Source organism: Myotis yumanensis, unplaced genomic scaffold (assembly GCF_028538775.1).
Source record: "Myotis yumanensis isolate MYYU_CA2020_CCGP unplaced genomic scaffold, mMyoYum1.0.hap1 SCAF_14, whole genome shotgun sequence".
NCBI classification, from domain to species: Eukaryota; Metazoa; Chordata; class Mammalia; order Chiroptera; family Vespertilionidae; genus Myotis; species Myotis yumanensis.
In genome coordinates, this window is record NW_027223765.1 from 3,729,497 (window position 1) to 3,741,873 (window position 12,377).

General features: G+C 53.9%; 1 protein-coding gene across 4 annotated transcripts in view; it reads right to left on the reverse strand.

Moving 5' to 3' along the window:
• CNTN4 (contactin 4) overlaps positions 1 to 12,377 on the reverse strand; it is a 402,844-nt gene that overhangs the window by 58,616 nt on the left and 331,851 nt on the right. For all 4 annotated transcript variants that reach the window (XM_070391426.1, XM_070391423.1, XM_070391424.1 and 1 more), the window contains 3 exons: positions 10,018 to 10,215; positions 1,676 to 1,778; positions 180 to 364 (listed from right to left, as the gene is read on the reverse strand). In XM_070391426.1, the coding sequence (XP_070247527.1) occupies positions 180 to 364; positions 1,676 to 1,778; positions 10,018 to 10,215 (486 nt within the window). The remainder of the gene's footprint in view (positions 1 to 179; positions 365 to 1,675; positions 1,779 to 10,017; positions 10,216 to 12,377) is intronic.

Consider the following 12,377-nt stretch of genomic DNA (forward strand, 5'->3'; position numbering starts at 1 on the left):
CCCACACCCAGAGCCACTGGGCGGGGGGTGGGGGGGCGGGAAAGGAGGTGCAGGTTCAGCAACAGCCGAGGTCTTGCAGGGCCCTACTTCACACGACCCTTCCCCAAAGCCCGACGCAAGCCCCAGCTTTCGATTTCAGTGGCACAGTCCACACACGCTCCGCATCCCCAGGAACTCACCGTAGAAAGTCAGCTGTCCCCGCGCGACGTTTTTCCCTCGGGAGTTCTCGGCCACGCACTCGTATAAGCCCGCGTCCTCCTGCTGGAAGTTGGGGATCTCCAGGATCCCGTCGGACTGGTGTCTCCTGGCTTTCCTCGCTATGGGCTTCCCGTCCGCCCGCCTCCAGACGATCGTGGGGACTGGACTGGTGGCGAGAACAGAAAGCGGCGAATGAGCTGAGAGAAGACGGGACCGTCCATTGGATCCTGAGCTCCCAACAACCTCTTCCTTCTCGGGTCTAAACCGAGAAGCTTGCCCCGGAGAGCCCCCCGACGTCACACACACATGCAGGCACCACTGTTAGGACGTCACCCATCGCCACATCGCTCATGTTACCGTGGACTTCGTGCTCCTATTAGAATAAAAAACTTTCCAAGCCCGGCTGGGGTGGTTCAGTGGTTGAGCATCGACCTATGAACCAGGAGGTCACGGCTCGATTCCCCGTCAGGGCACATCCTGGGTTGTGGGCTCAATCCCCAGTGGGGGGCGTGTGGGTGGCAGCAGATCCATGATTCTCTCTCATCCTGATGTTTCTATCCCTCTCATCCTGATGTTTCTACCCCTCTCTCCCTCTCCCTTCCTCTCTGAAGTCAATAAAGAAAGAACAGGTGGGTCACGGCACTGCACTGTACCACACGAGGCACCCCTGTAGCGCACGCCGTCCTGACTGAGAAACACGGACACGGAAAGAACCCTCCATGGGACCCGAAACCAAAGCTGCAAGGGAACTACTTCCTGCGTGGCGACTGGAGGGGCCGCTGCACGTGAGTGGAGACCGTGGCGGACACGGGGGTCGGGCTCGAGTCGCCTCAGCGGACATCTGGGCACAGGGGGAGCCTGGGGGTGTGAGCCAGGGGTTAGCGGGCACACGGGGTGGGAGGAGAGAGTCATGGTTAACATGCAGAGACGGCCTGAGGCTGTGTCCGATGGCAGTTCTGATCGCTATGGCAAACCTGGCCTGCAGGGCTGCTGGCACCATCGCGCCCATCTTCCCTCGCCTGCGCCCTCGGACAGAACCACCCGGGGCTGCTCCCTGGTCCCCACGCTGCTGGGCCAGCGATACTGGGCAGGCCCTGGGAAGGGTGTGGGTCACTTCCAGGCGGCTCTGGGAGATGGTCTCCTGGAGCTATCGGTCTCATCTGCCTCTATCCGAGCGGCAGGGAGGGACTGGCAACTTAAGAGAAATTCAAGGGAATGTGGTGGCTCCTCGGGAAACAGGGGCAGGAATGGAGTCTCCAGGTTCACCCTCCAGGGAAGGCCCGTGTCGCCCGTCATTCAGGCGGAAAATGTGGGAGCACACCTCTCAGAACTGCCCCTTCCCTCCTCCTGACCCTCCCCGGCCACCCCCAGGTCCCCTCTCTGCGGTGAGGGGGTGCATTTGCTGAATGACAGCCACCCCTCCCCAGGGCGAGGAGGCCTCCAGGAGCCCAGAGGACGCGGAGGGACCAGGACTCACTTGCCCAGCGCGAAGCACTCCAGCCTGGCCGTGCCTCCTTTGGCGGTCGGCACTGTGTCCGGGAATTGCACTTCGATTTTGGGCTCATACTCGCCCATCACCCCTGTGGATAAAAGACCAGGCGCTGAGTCTCGGAGGGCTTTTTAAAACTCTCGCGAGTGTTTCCCACGTAACGTCCGCAGCTCCCACGCGGGCGCCACGGGGCACAGCTGGCCCCTCATTGGAGGCAGGTCTCATCGGACGCAGCAGAAAACGCAACACAGAGCCCACTGCCTGCCAGGACTGAGTTCTCCACGCTTCCCATGTCACTCGCAGAAATAGTTGTTGTTACTGGTTTTTTTAGTCATGAAAAAAATATAGAGGAAAGGGATAGAGTCTTAGTCACCGGGAACATCAAAGGCATTTTTGGGAAACACATTTCAGAAAATTTTAAATACTTAACAAAACACCGCCCTCTGGATTATATCTCTATAAGCAACATCATTTGAGTAATCAATCTGTGGCCACTGATTACTTTCTCTTTCACGTGCAAGCTAATGTGAATTAACCCTAAATTACAACAGGCAGGTAAACGAGTGCCTCCAATGCCAGGATTTTTATCCTGAAACAGCATAAAAAGTAGAATAGTGCCCGGCCGGTGTGGCTCAGTGGTTGAGAGTTGACCTATGAACCCAGAGGTCACGGTTTGATTCCCAGTCAGAGCACATGCCTGGGTTGTGGACTCGATCCCCAGTAGGGGGCATGCAGGAGGCAGCTGATCAATAATCCTCTCTCATCATTGATGTTTCTCTCTCTCTCTCTCCCTTTCCCTTCCTCTCTGAAATCAATAAAAATATATTAAAAACATAGGAGAATAGGATCGAGTCCCAACCCGGGCATGCTCCCTGACCGGGCCTTGAACTGCAGACGTGTTTGTGCATATCATCAAGGCTTCTTGTGAGGTCACTGACTAAAGACGACGCTTTTCTAAAACGAAAGGGGCAGGCGGTTACGCGGCCACCTGGGGCGGGCTCGGGTTGCTACGCCTGTTTGTGTCTAGGGGCAGAGTTATCAGCAATCATGCAGTTTGGTCTGCATTTACAGCACTGGTTGCAGGACCTGGAGACATGGATCAGAGACGGAGAGCACAGTTTTCACTGCCTACAGAATGCTCATTAACATAGAGACCGTCGCTATTTATTAAAGCCATAAACGTGGGAAAAAGCCATTCTCCTCACCCATGTTGTGCGCAGTTTCAGGAACACCTGTGAACGGGTCCATTTAATTGGGTTACATCTGGCACAGTCTACGTTTTTATTGGACTGTTTCTTCCAGTTTAACTCTTTTGGCCTTTATCCTCCACACTGAATTGGAAAAGCTGTTGCCTTTTAAATCATTTTTAAGAAACAAAGGCCCCTCACACAAGAGCGCGTTCTCCAGGTCCCTCCTCCGGCCACCTGCACATGCGGGGACGCAATTGTCTGCAGCTGCGCTGGCGACGCGCAGAGTAGGAGGAACGGGAGCGAGGCCGTGGATGGGATTGTTCCAGAACGCCTTCTCCACCTCGAGCTGCTCACAGAGAGGAGAGGGTGTGAGCTGCGCTGAGGCCACGCACCAACGCGAAGCACCAACGCGCCTGTGATACGGTCAGGATGGCCCGGGGGACAGACTCTCAGTGACACCCCTTCCGCCTGCAGGATCTGGGTCGTCTGCCTGTACGGACAACTCGTGCTTTTACTTCTAAAGACACCTTGCTGGGTCCGAGCCCCTCTGCTAGGGATGGGCCTCAGTGGACGCCAGAAACTGGGGGAAGATGTGAGCGGCCGCAGGCAGATGGGAGAGGTTATACTGCACACACAGCAGCACTGCACGCACAGCAGCCACTGCACACACAGCAGCACTGCACACACAGCAGCTACTGCATGCACAGCAGCCCCCAGAGTGGCTGTGCACTGGCTGGGCAGCAGCACATTTTATAGGAACTCAGACAAAGGAGGCTTCTTGCCAGATAGTGACGTCGGTGTTACGTAGGGTAAAGGTGCACCTGCGCAGTGTGTGCAGGAAAACTGCCGTGTCCTTGCCTTTGCACATGCGTGTGGCACATGGGCCTTCAACATTCGGCGTGTTGTGCTCAGGGTCCACCCACACCTCTACCTAATTTTAAACATAAAGTAAAAAGGAAAGTCTTACTTCTTTCCAATGCAGGTGAGTGTTTTCTGCTTTTTGGAGAGGAGAGCCCCCATCCCACATGTCAAAGTGGCAGCACCTGAGAGTCTGTGCACCCCAGTCCTCAGGAGCCAGGCTCAGCTATACCTACATCCCAGCAAATTAACTCAAGACACAAGCATGTCACAGCAACCCTGTGCCAGGCACCGGCCTCACCACGGTGCCCACGTGGGCCACACAGACCCAAGTGCCACCTTCGGGACGTGTGTGGGCTGCACGTTTTCTGTGCATCGCATAGTAACGCGGGCTATGCCTGCAGTGACTCTGCATTCGGTGAGTCAGAGAGCTATTCCTGGTGAAGTCATGGCTGGGAATTCCTAGGTGTTCTTTCCAAGCCAGTGGGTCCCTAACTATAAACCACCCGAAGGCTTAAGTCTCCGATTTAGTGAGTAGAGACGGAGCCGAAGAACCTGCATGTCCAACAAGTTCCCAGCTGGTGTTCCTGCTGCCGGTCCAGGGACTGCCCCTTAAGGACTTCTGTAGCCGCCACAGGTGTTAAGCCAAAGCAGGAAGTTCGGCCCAACCTCAGTGGACACTTCTTGTCGCACCAGGGACAAGGCCCATCCAGAGCCTGGATTCTGCAGACAACCTTGTGGCAACAACTGTTCCCCTTTCGAGCCCTGGACAATTATTATTATTTTTTAAATATATATGTTTTTATTTCAGAAAGGGAGGGAGAGGGAGAGAGAGAGATAGAACCACCAATGATGAGAGTCATTGATCAGCTGCCTCCTGCACGTCCCACACTGGGGATTGAGCTGGCAACCTGGGCATGTGCCCTGACCGGGAACTGAACCATGACCTCCTGGTTCACAGGCTGATGCTCCTCCACTGAGCCACGCTGGCGGGCAAGCCCTGGACAATCATTAGGCTGATGCTGATGTGCACGGGCACACAGAATTCAGCAAGATAACTGGCAACGTCACAGCCTGTGAAGGAGAAATCAGCCGCGCGCCACACTTATTTCACTGCCATTTGCAGAGCGCTGTGTTGGCAGAGTCGCACGCCATAAGGTTTTGCCAACACCTGCCTTCGCTGGAATCTGTGGTTTTGCTACATTAAACCACCAGAAGGACTGTCACCCACAGAGTGGGATTATCTGTTGAAAAACAGAAATTGCAAAAATGGTCTTCGGAGAAGTTCCCACATGGGCTCTCTTGGGAAATAGGCTGTGTGCTCCATTAGTATGAAATGTTTGGCTATATCGTGTTAGTCATACTGACGCCCTTGGCTGAGTCGATCGCTTTGCCCCTTTGGGGAGGCCTTGTGCCCTGGGTGGAAGGGGCCACTGTGGGTCTAAGGACTGACTGTCCAAGGCATCTCGGCCACTGCTGTCCGCCGTCCCAGAGGTTAAGTCCCATTGATGTGAGGCCACAGCTGTCGGAGCAAGAACCTCCCCAGCCGGAGAGGAGAGGGGAGGGGAGGAGAGGGGAGGAGAGGGGAGGGGAGGGGAGGGGAGGGGAGGGAAGGAGAGGAGAGGAGCCGGAGGCTGTGTATCACCTGGTGAATGTGGGTTCCACCTCAGACACACGTGCGATGTGCAAGTAAACCCTGTGGTGGGCGCTCAATCAAACCTGCATCCGGTTCCTTCCTTCTCCATGGGGCGCAGCTCCCGGAGCTGTTCCAGGTGGCTCTCTCCTGGGCAGGTAGAGAGCAGGTGCCGGGGAAACTCGGGTTGGAGGCAAGCCCTGAGGTCATTTGCTGATAGTCCCCAGTTTATTAATGAAACTGTCTCCTACTTTTAGGAGAAAGGAAGCAGACTCTGAGCTCCTGTGAGGAAGTGCTTTTATATTCCTCCCACCAAACAGCTCTTCATGCTGTGCTGAGCTCAACACTCTCTCCCTCCCACTAACTTGCACATGTCGGTCCCAGTCCACATTGCTGGAGCCACAAAGACCAAGTCTTGATGGACGGTCTTCAGATATTTACAGATATTCTATTTCAGGGACTGGCAGGGGTGTTCTGTAAAGGGACAGAGCAACGCTTTGGGTTTTGTGAGCCATGCATTCATTCTCTGTTAAGACTCAACTCTGGCCCGGCCTGTGTGGCTCAGGGGTCGACAGTTCGATTCCTGCTCAAGGCACATGCCCGAGTTGTGGGCTTGATCCCTAGTAGGGGGCATGTAGGAAGCAGCAGATCAATGATTCTCTCTCATCACTGATGTTTCTATTTGTCTCTCCCTCTCCCTTCCTCTCTAAAATAAATAAAAACATATTTTAAAAAAAGACTCAACTCTGTCACTGGAGCTAGAAAAAGACAATAGGAAAAAAAGGCTCTGTTCCAATAAAACTTTACTTACAAAAACGATGGTGGGCTGTGTTTGGCCCATGAGCCCTAGCTGGCCCAGCCCTGGCTTAGAGGAAATGGTAAAGACAGAAAAGTTTGGGAGAATGAACAGAATCACAGACCAGCTCTTAGAACGAACAACACATTTCAGCAAGCTTGCCAGATGTTGAATCACAAGAATAATGGCATTCCTTATATCAGCACGAGCTAATCAGAGAGTGTGATTAAAAATAAGCTCCCATTTACAACAGTGGCAAAGATGATAGAGAATCTAGGAATTATCCCCAAAGACTCAACATTTCTATGGAGAAACATTTGAAACTTTCTTTACAAGAAAACAGGCCATGGGTAGGGCTGGCCTGCAGGAGGTGCTGGGAACCTGTGCCCGCCGCCTGGAATTCCCTTCCTCTCTCTGAGGTCGGACAACCCTTCATGGAAGGCTGGGCTGACTCAAGCCCGGGCCAGCTTCCCTCTCGGCCAGGCTGTGACTGTTGCACAATCTCACTGCAACTTAGTGGCTTTCAGCGGGAGAGACCAGTGTATCTGCTTTAATCCTCTGCTCTCCCAGTGGGGCCCCGCCTGCCTCCATCAGCAATCGGGCTCCTCAGCCAGATGAGACTCTGAGAACACAGACTCCGCATCCCTAGGGACAAATATACAGCTGTACCCAGGGCACAGTTTTTGGTTAAACACACGATCAAAAGATGCAAGTGAATGTGCCCTGTCATCTCTATTGTAGGCCGCCACCTCGACCTCCCTCTTTCACCCCAAACCCTTCTGTCTGTAAATGTGTTTATTGGAACTCGATTCCATAATCCCAATAAAAAATGCAACCTCAGAGTCTCCATTAATCGGGCTTGCTCTGGACTGCGGGCTCCCAGGGGCTCAGGTCACGTGCTTTCACTTCACACAACCAGTGCTTGACAGGTGCTTCCTAACTGACCGGCCAAGAGACCGTCTGCGACTCCGGGTCCCCACGGTCCCCAGATGGAGCTGACTGTGCTGGGGGTGCAGAGGGGACGGCTGAGTTCCTGAGCTTGCCAAGCCTCCAAACTAGCCAAAGCCACCAAGACGCTATTAAGTCAGATTAGCGATGCCGGTCTAGCAAACTGTCTCACCTTCTTTAATCATCGAGATGTTCTTCTTACTAAAACGGGCTTTACGCCCATAGATCCTCAACTGTGATGCTGTCAGAATTAAAAACAAGACAGACTTGCCTCTGTGTTTGGGGTAGGTCTGGGCTGACACCCCAGATTCCATGACTGTTTTCCTTCCTGACTTTTAGTCCTGCCCAGCTCTTCGGCCCCTGAGTGAGGCCACAGACTGGTTGGCACGGTCAGGGACGTTCTTGGCCCTTTCTCTTACCTCCAGACAGGGGCTCATTAAGTGACCTATTCTGTGCTGCGTGATGGAGTCTGAACACCATTTACGTACTCCAGCCTCCGAGGGGAAGACATGGTGCGAATTTCCTCTGTGCAGCTCTCGTGGAAATGCAGAATGAATAGGCATTAATGGCCGAAGCATGAGATCCGTAGTCGACAGGTTCTGTGATGGAATGTTCCAATAGGAAGCATGTGTCATCTCTGTGACGATACGCTGGACGTGACAAGGCAGATCTGAGAGCCGAGGCGAAGGCAGGGCTGCTGCCCGGCAGAGGCGCAGGCTGATCCGGGTTCCTGTGTCGCTGGGGTTCGGGTCCTGCCTGGGCAGCAGCCTGGAGTGTGTCCCCTCGGCTGGGTCTCTGTGCATCCGAGCCCACCCTCCAGGGCATCTGTTACGTGATTCACCCCGACAAGCAGCACCGCTGGGTAAGCCCTGGGCGTCCGGGCCTCGTGGGCAGAGGCCGGAGCGGCTGTCTTTTCAGATAATTCTGCACACGATGCCACTGGGGCTTGTCTCATGGAAATGTCCCCTCACCCCTCGGTCGGGGAGAGCAGTGACAGCTTTTGACAGAATCGGTCCCCTGCCTACCTCGCCTTGGAAACCGATAAGCTTCCATTTTTACTCATAGAGTTCAGCTTCCTCTGACATGAATTTAGCATCAGCCACGTGACCAGCACTGGGACAGGGTTGGAGGAGGCTCTGCTCTGTCCTGGGCCACGTGGGCCACCCACTGTGGCAGGGGCGTGGGGCGGGGAGGGCCGACAGGGACACCACACCCACCGGCTGAACCTCTGCTGCAGAGACGGCCCTCTTGCCAGGTCAGAAGCCACGCTGTTGGCTCCACAAATAGCGGCTAAAATAATATTCTCGATTTCGCCCTTCCAAGCCTGTTAAGTAAAAGCATGTCGGTGGACGGCACTCCCAGAAGCCCCACTGCTGCTCCAAAAACCTGTGTGTCATCTGATTTCCCTCCCACCTCCTCCCACGCGGTGAGTCAGCGCTCCTGGCGGCCGGGCCTGCGAGCCGGCTCCTGGCTCCCAGCTTCTCACCTCCCACTTCCCGCTGCACCAGCTCCCACCCAGTGACCGCGACCAGTTCCGAGCTGGGCTCCCAGCGTCCACTCCTGCGTTTTACAAGTCTACTTCCCATAGAGCAAAAAGGTCTTTTTAAAACACACCCATCCCTCTCTGTATATAATCCCCTCCGGGTCCCGCATGGCACCTGAATGAAAGCAGTCTTCTCTCCCCAGCCTCGTGGCTGGCGATTCCCCTCCAATCTCAACTCAGATAACCCCTCTACCTGTTCAGTACACTCCACCCAGGCTCACGTTCCAGAGCTCCCGGAAGGAGCCAAGGGCTCATTCGAGCCCCAGGGCCTTTGCACGTGATGTGGACTCAGCCTTCGGCTCCTCCCTCTGACCTTCTGGGCCCGACTTTCAGGTCTCAGGCACATCACCGCCTCGGCTTTCCCTGGTAAAGGCACAGAGCCTCCGGGGGGCCGTACGGATTTGTTTGTTACTCCCCAACACAATCAGCTTTTGCTTTTGCTCCTGTCTGTCTGCTGTCACCCGTGTCGTCCAGAAAAATGTCCTAAGTGCCACGAGGCAGGGGCCTTCCTTCTCCTCCCTGGCACCGGTGGGCCTGTCACGTGGCAAGTGCTACATAAACACGGCAAGTGCATGAATGAACGGACGAATGACTGAAATCTACATTATTTGCTCTAACATGTCCCCTGCGGCGGCCAGTGCTGTCGAGATGCTCTGGCCCTCTTTGTCTGCAAATACCCTTGTGCTGGGGGTTGCGGTTCACAGCTCACCTTCCCCCTTGCCCCCCCCCCCCCCCCCCTGCCCATCCCCAGTAGAGTTCCTTCAGCATAGGGGACAAGAGAACAAATGTGGAGACAAGCCCTGGCCAGTGTGCTCAGTGGTTAGAGTGCCGGCCGCACACAGCAGGGTCTAAGGTTCCATTCCCACCGGAGGGCACGCACCTCACTTGCAGGTTCGATCCCCACCCCCCTGTGGGGCATGTGCGGGAGGCAACCGCGTATCACTGTGGTGGGAACTGTCGTCAGTATCATAAATCTGGGCACTGTTTGGATCATTATCAACTTCTCCGACACCGAAGACTCAATTACAGGGACATGATTAACGACCTCCTCCTTCCACCTCCCACTCCGGCTGCCTGGGCCCCTGGTTTCAGTGGGAAAGAAGGAGCAACAGATCCCTTTGTTATTTATATTTACCCAAACCACCCTCTGTTCCTGCTGAGATGAACCCTTAGCTTGCTAATTCCTTTTCCAACATGGATTCCTCGAGTTTTCCTTACCCAAGCGGAGAACACTGGGCACCGAACGTAGAAAGCATTCAACCTCCCTTCCAAGTAATTCAGACCATCGCGTGGTGCGTGTTGGCACCACAGCTCTCCACACGCGACGCGCCACAGAGAACAGCCCCCAAGCCCGGCACTCACCGTCGTTCCTCAGGGTCAGCGGGGTGGGCGGCCCCAGGACCTTGTGGTTGGTCACCGTGTTGGTGACCACGCAGGTGTAGTTCCCCACGTCGGACTTTTCCACCTTCGCGATGTACAGGTTCCCGGTCTCCTGGGAGACGAAGCGGCGGTTGTCCTGGTAGGAGGGGTATTCGTTGAAGATCCAGGCGTAGCTCAGCTCTGGAAGCCAAAGGAAAGATCGTTACCAACACGGCTTTTGGCTTGGGACCCACTGCGCTCCTGAGAGAAGTGGCGACATTAGACATACGGAGCGCTGCCCCAATTCTTTCTCAGCCGCTAATTAGAAACGGAGAGCACGCACAGTCCCGCCTCCCCAGCTCAGACCGAGGCTACTCTAGAGGCCTAGGGTACACGGGTCGCCGGTGAAGAGAAGTGCAATGCCTTTAAGTCAAGGGAACACGCACTGAGGGTTTGCCAAGCACGCGCCTGGTGAGTGCCCAAGGCTGTGTGGTTCCCATACATCCTAGAGTTTTCTATTGGCCGAGAAGCGCTGGCAGAGAAACAAAGGAACCTCTCCCACCTCTCAGTCCTTCTGAGGCAGAGCCATTCTCAGGCCTCCGTCCATCTCCTCCCTCCAACTCTCCCCATTATTGTGGTGAGACGGGGGCTTCCTAGGGCAGCAAATACTCGCTAAACACACCTGAACTGCCCGCTGGGTGGCTGGTCCCATGAATGTCAATCTGTGTTTTAAAAAATTAGCTGGAAAAATATTACATCCACCGGGAGTGAGCAGAAAGTGACAGGTAAAAGGCAACTGCTGTGCGGATTGTACTCATCCCGATGCCGGCGGGCGAGCGGATGGCAGCCACGCTGAAGCTGCTCCGGAACGTCCAGCTTCCCCGACATCAGGCGAGTGTTTGTGAATGCGCCCGTGAGACCACGCTGTGCCTTTCAGCGAGGAACCGGGACGGTGATGAGAATGAGAATGAAGGGCAAGTAAACCGCTCTGCCCCAGGGCACCGACTCCCTCAGCTCCGGGCACACCCTGTCCCGGTCCTGCTCCTTGAAGTGTGAGCTCCAATGAGTCCAAAGAGCAGGAAGCTCTCACTCCAGCTTCCTATACAGAACACTCACCACTTTTTTTTACAGTAATCAAAATAGTATTTAAAAAGAATATATATATATATATATATATATATATATATATGTCATTTGATTTCAGAGAGGAACGGAGAGCGATCCCTTTTTTTGTCTTTTTTTGTTGTTATTGTTAAAATATTTTTTATTGATTTCAGAGAGGAAGGGAGAATGAGGGAGATCCCTTTCTTTTATCTTTTTTGTTGTTGTTAATATATTTTTATTGATTTCAGAGAGGAAGGGAGAGGGAGAGAGAGAAACATCCATGGTGAGAGAGAATCATTGCTCGGCTGCCTCCTGCACGCCCCACACTGGGGGTTGAGTCTGCCATCCTGGTGGCAGTTTTCCCACAAGAACTGGAGATTCTAGCCAACAGCACAGCCCTCCGCGCTCCATCTGGCGAGTTTCAGGCAAAGCCAGCCACCTCCGAGCATCGAGCACCGGGTCCCCTCCTGGGAGGGTTGAGAACAGGCCTCCCCTGATCAGCTCACATGGCTGGAGGGGCCCAGGAGCACCTCCACAGTCAGTGCAGACCTTAGAGAGTCACCTCCCAGCCCAGCATTAGTCCGCCCGCCCCTCCCCTGGGAATCAAGTCCGCGAAACTGTATGTTTTTCCTGAAGACATTTTTCAAAACCATTGCTAGTGGCTACCGTTTAGTAATGAGGAAGTTGTATGGACCACAAATATCAGAATAAAATACATCTGCTTGCTTATTTCTCTAATCTCAACTAAAAAAAAAAGACCAGAAGACCAAAATTCAGACCTGTGCTCCATAAGGAAAGTCCATGAAACACTAACTTCCAACAACGAAATCCATCGGACGGGAACAATAGCCCAGGTGCTGGAGGCTTGTGGGGTCGAATGTGTGTGTGTAAGTGCTCCGAGCCATAAGCACACTGACCATTAAAAGTTAATCATTTTACAAGTAAAAATAAAAAACATACTCAATTAGCATGCTGTCCAGCCTGTTTAAAAGTAAGTTAATCACTGTGGTGTCACTGCTTCTGTTGCTTACGTGACAGTGAGAGATGAAAATAAACCTGAGCTCATATTGCAGCGTTTTCTAAACTGGGGCTCCCCCCTTCCCCCCCAAAAAACAACCCACGAAACTGTGATCCCTGGACTAATTATTTCCTGTTAATAAGTTCTCTATGCACAGCCCACACCTGCCAAATGTAAAAGAATTACAGGACCAAATCACCTTGAAAAGCACTGGCTTAAGCAAAGGTTAACAGACTAGTGA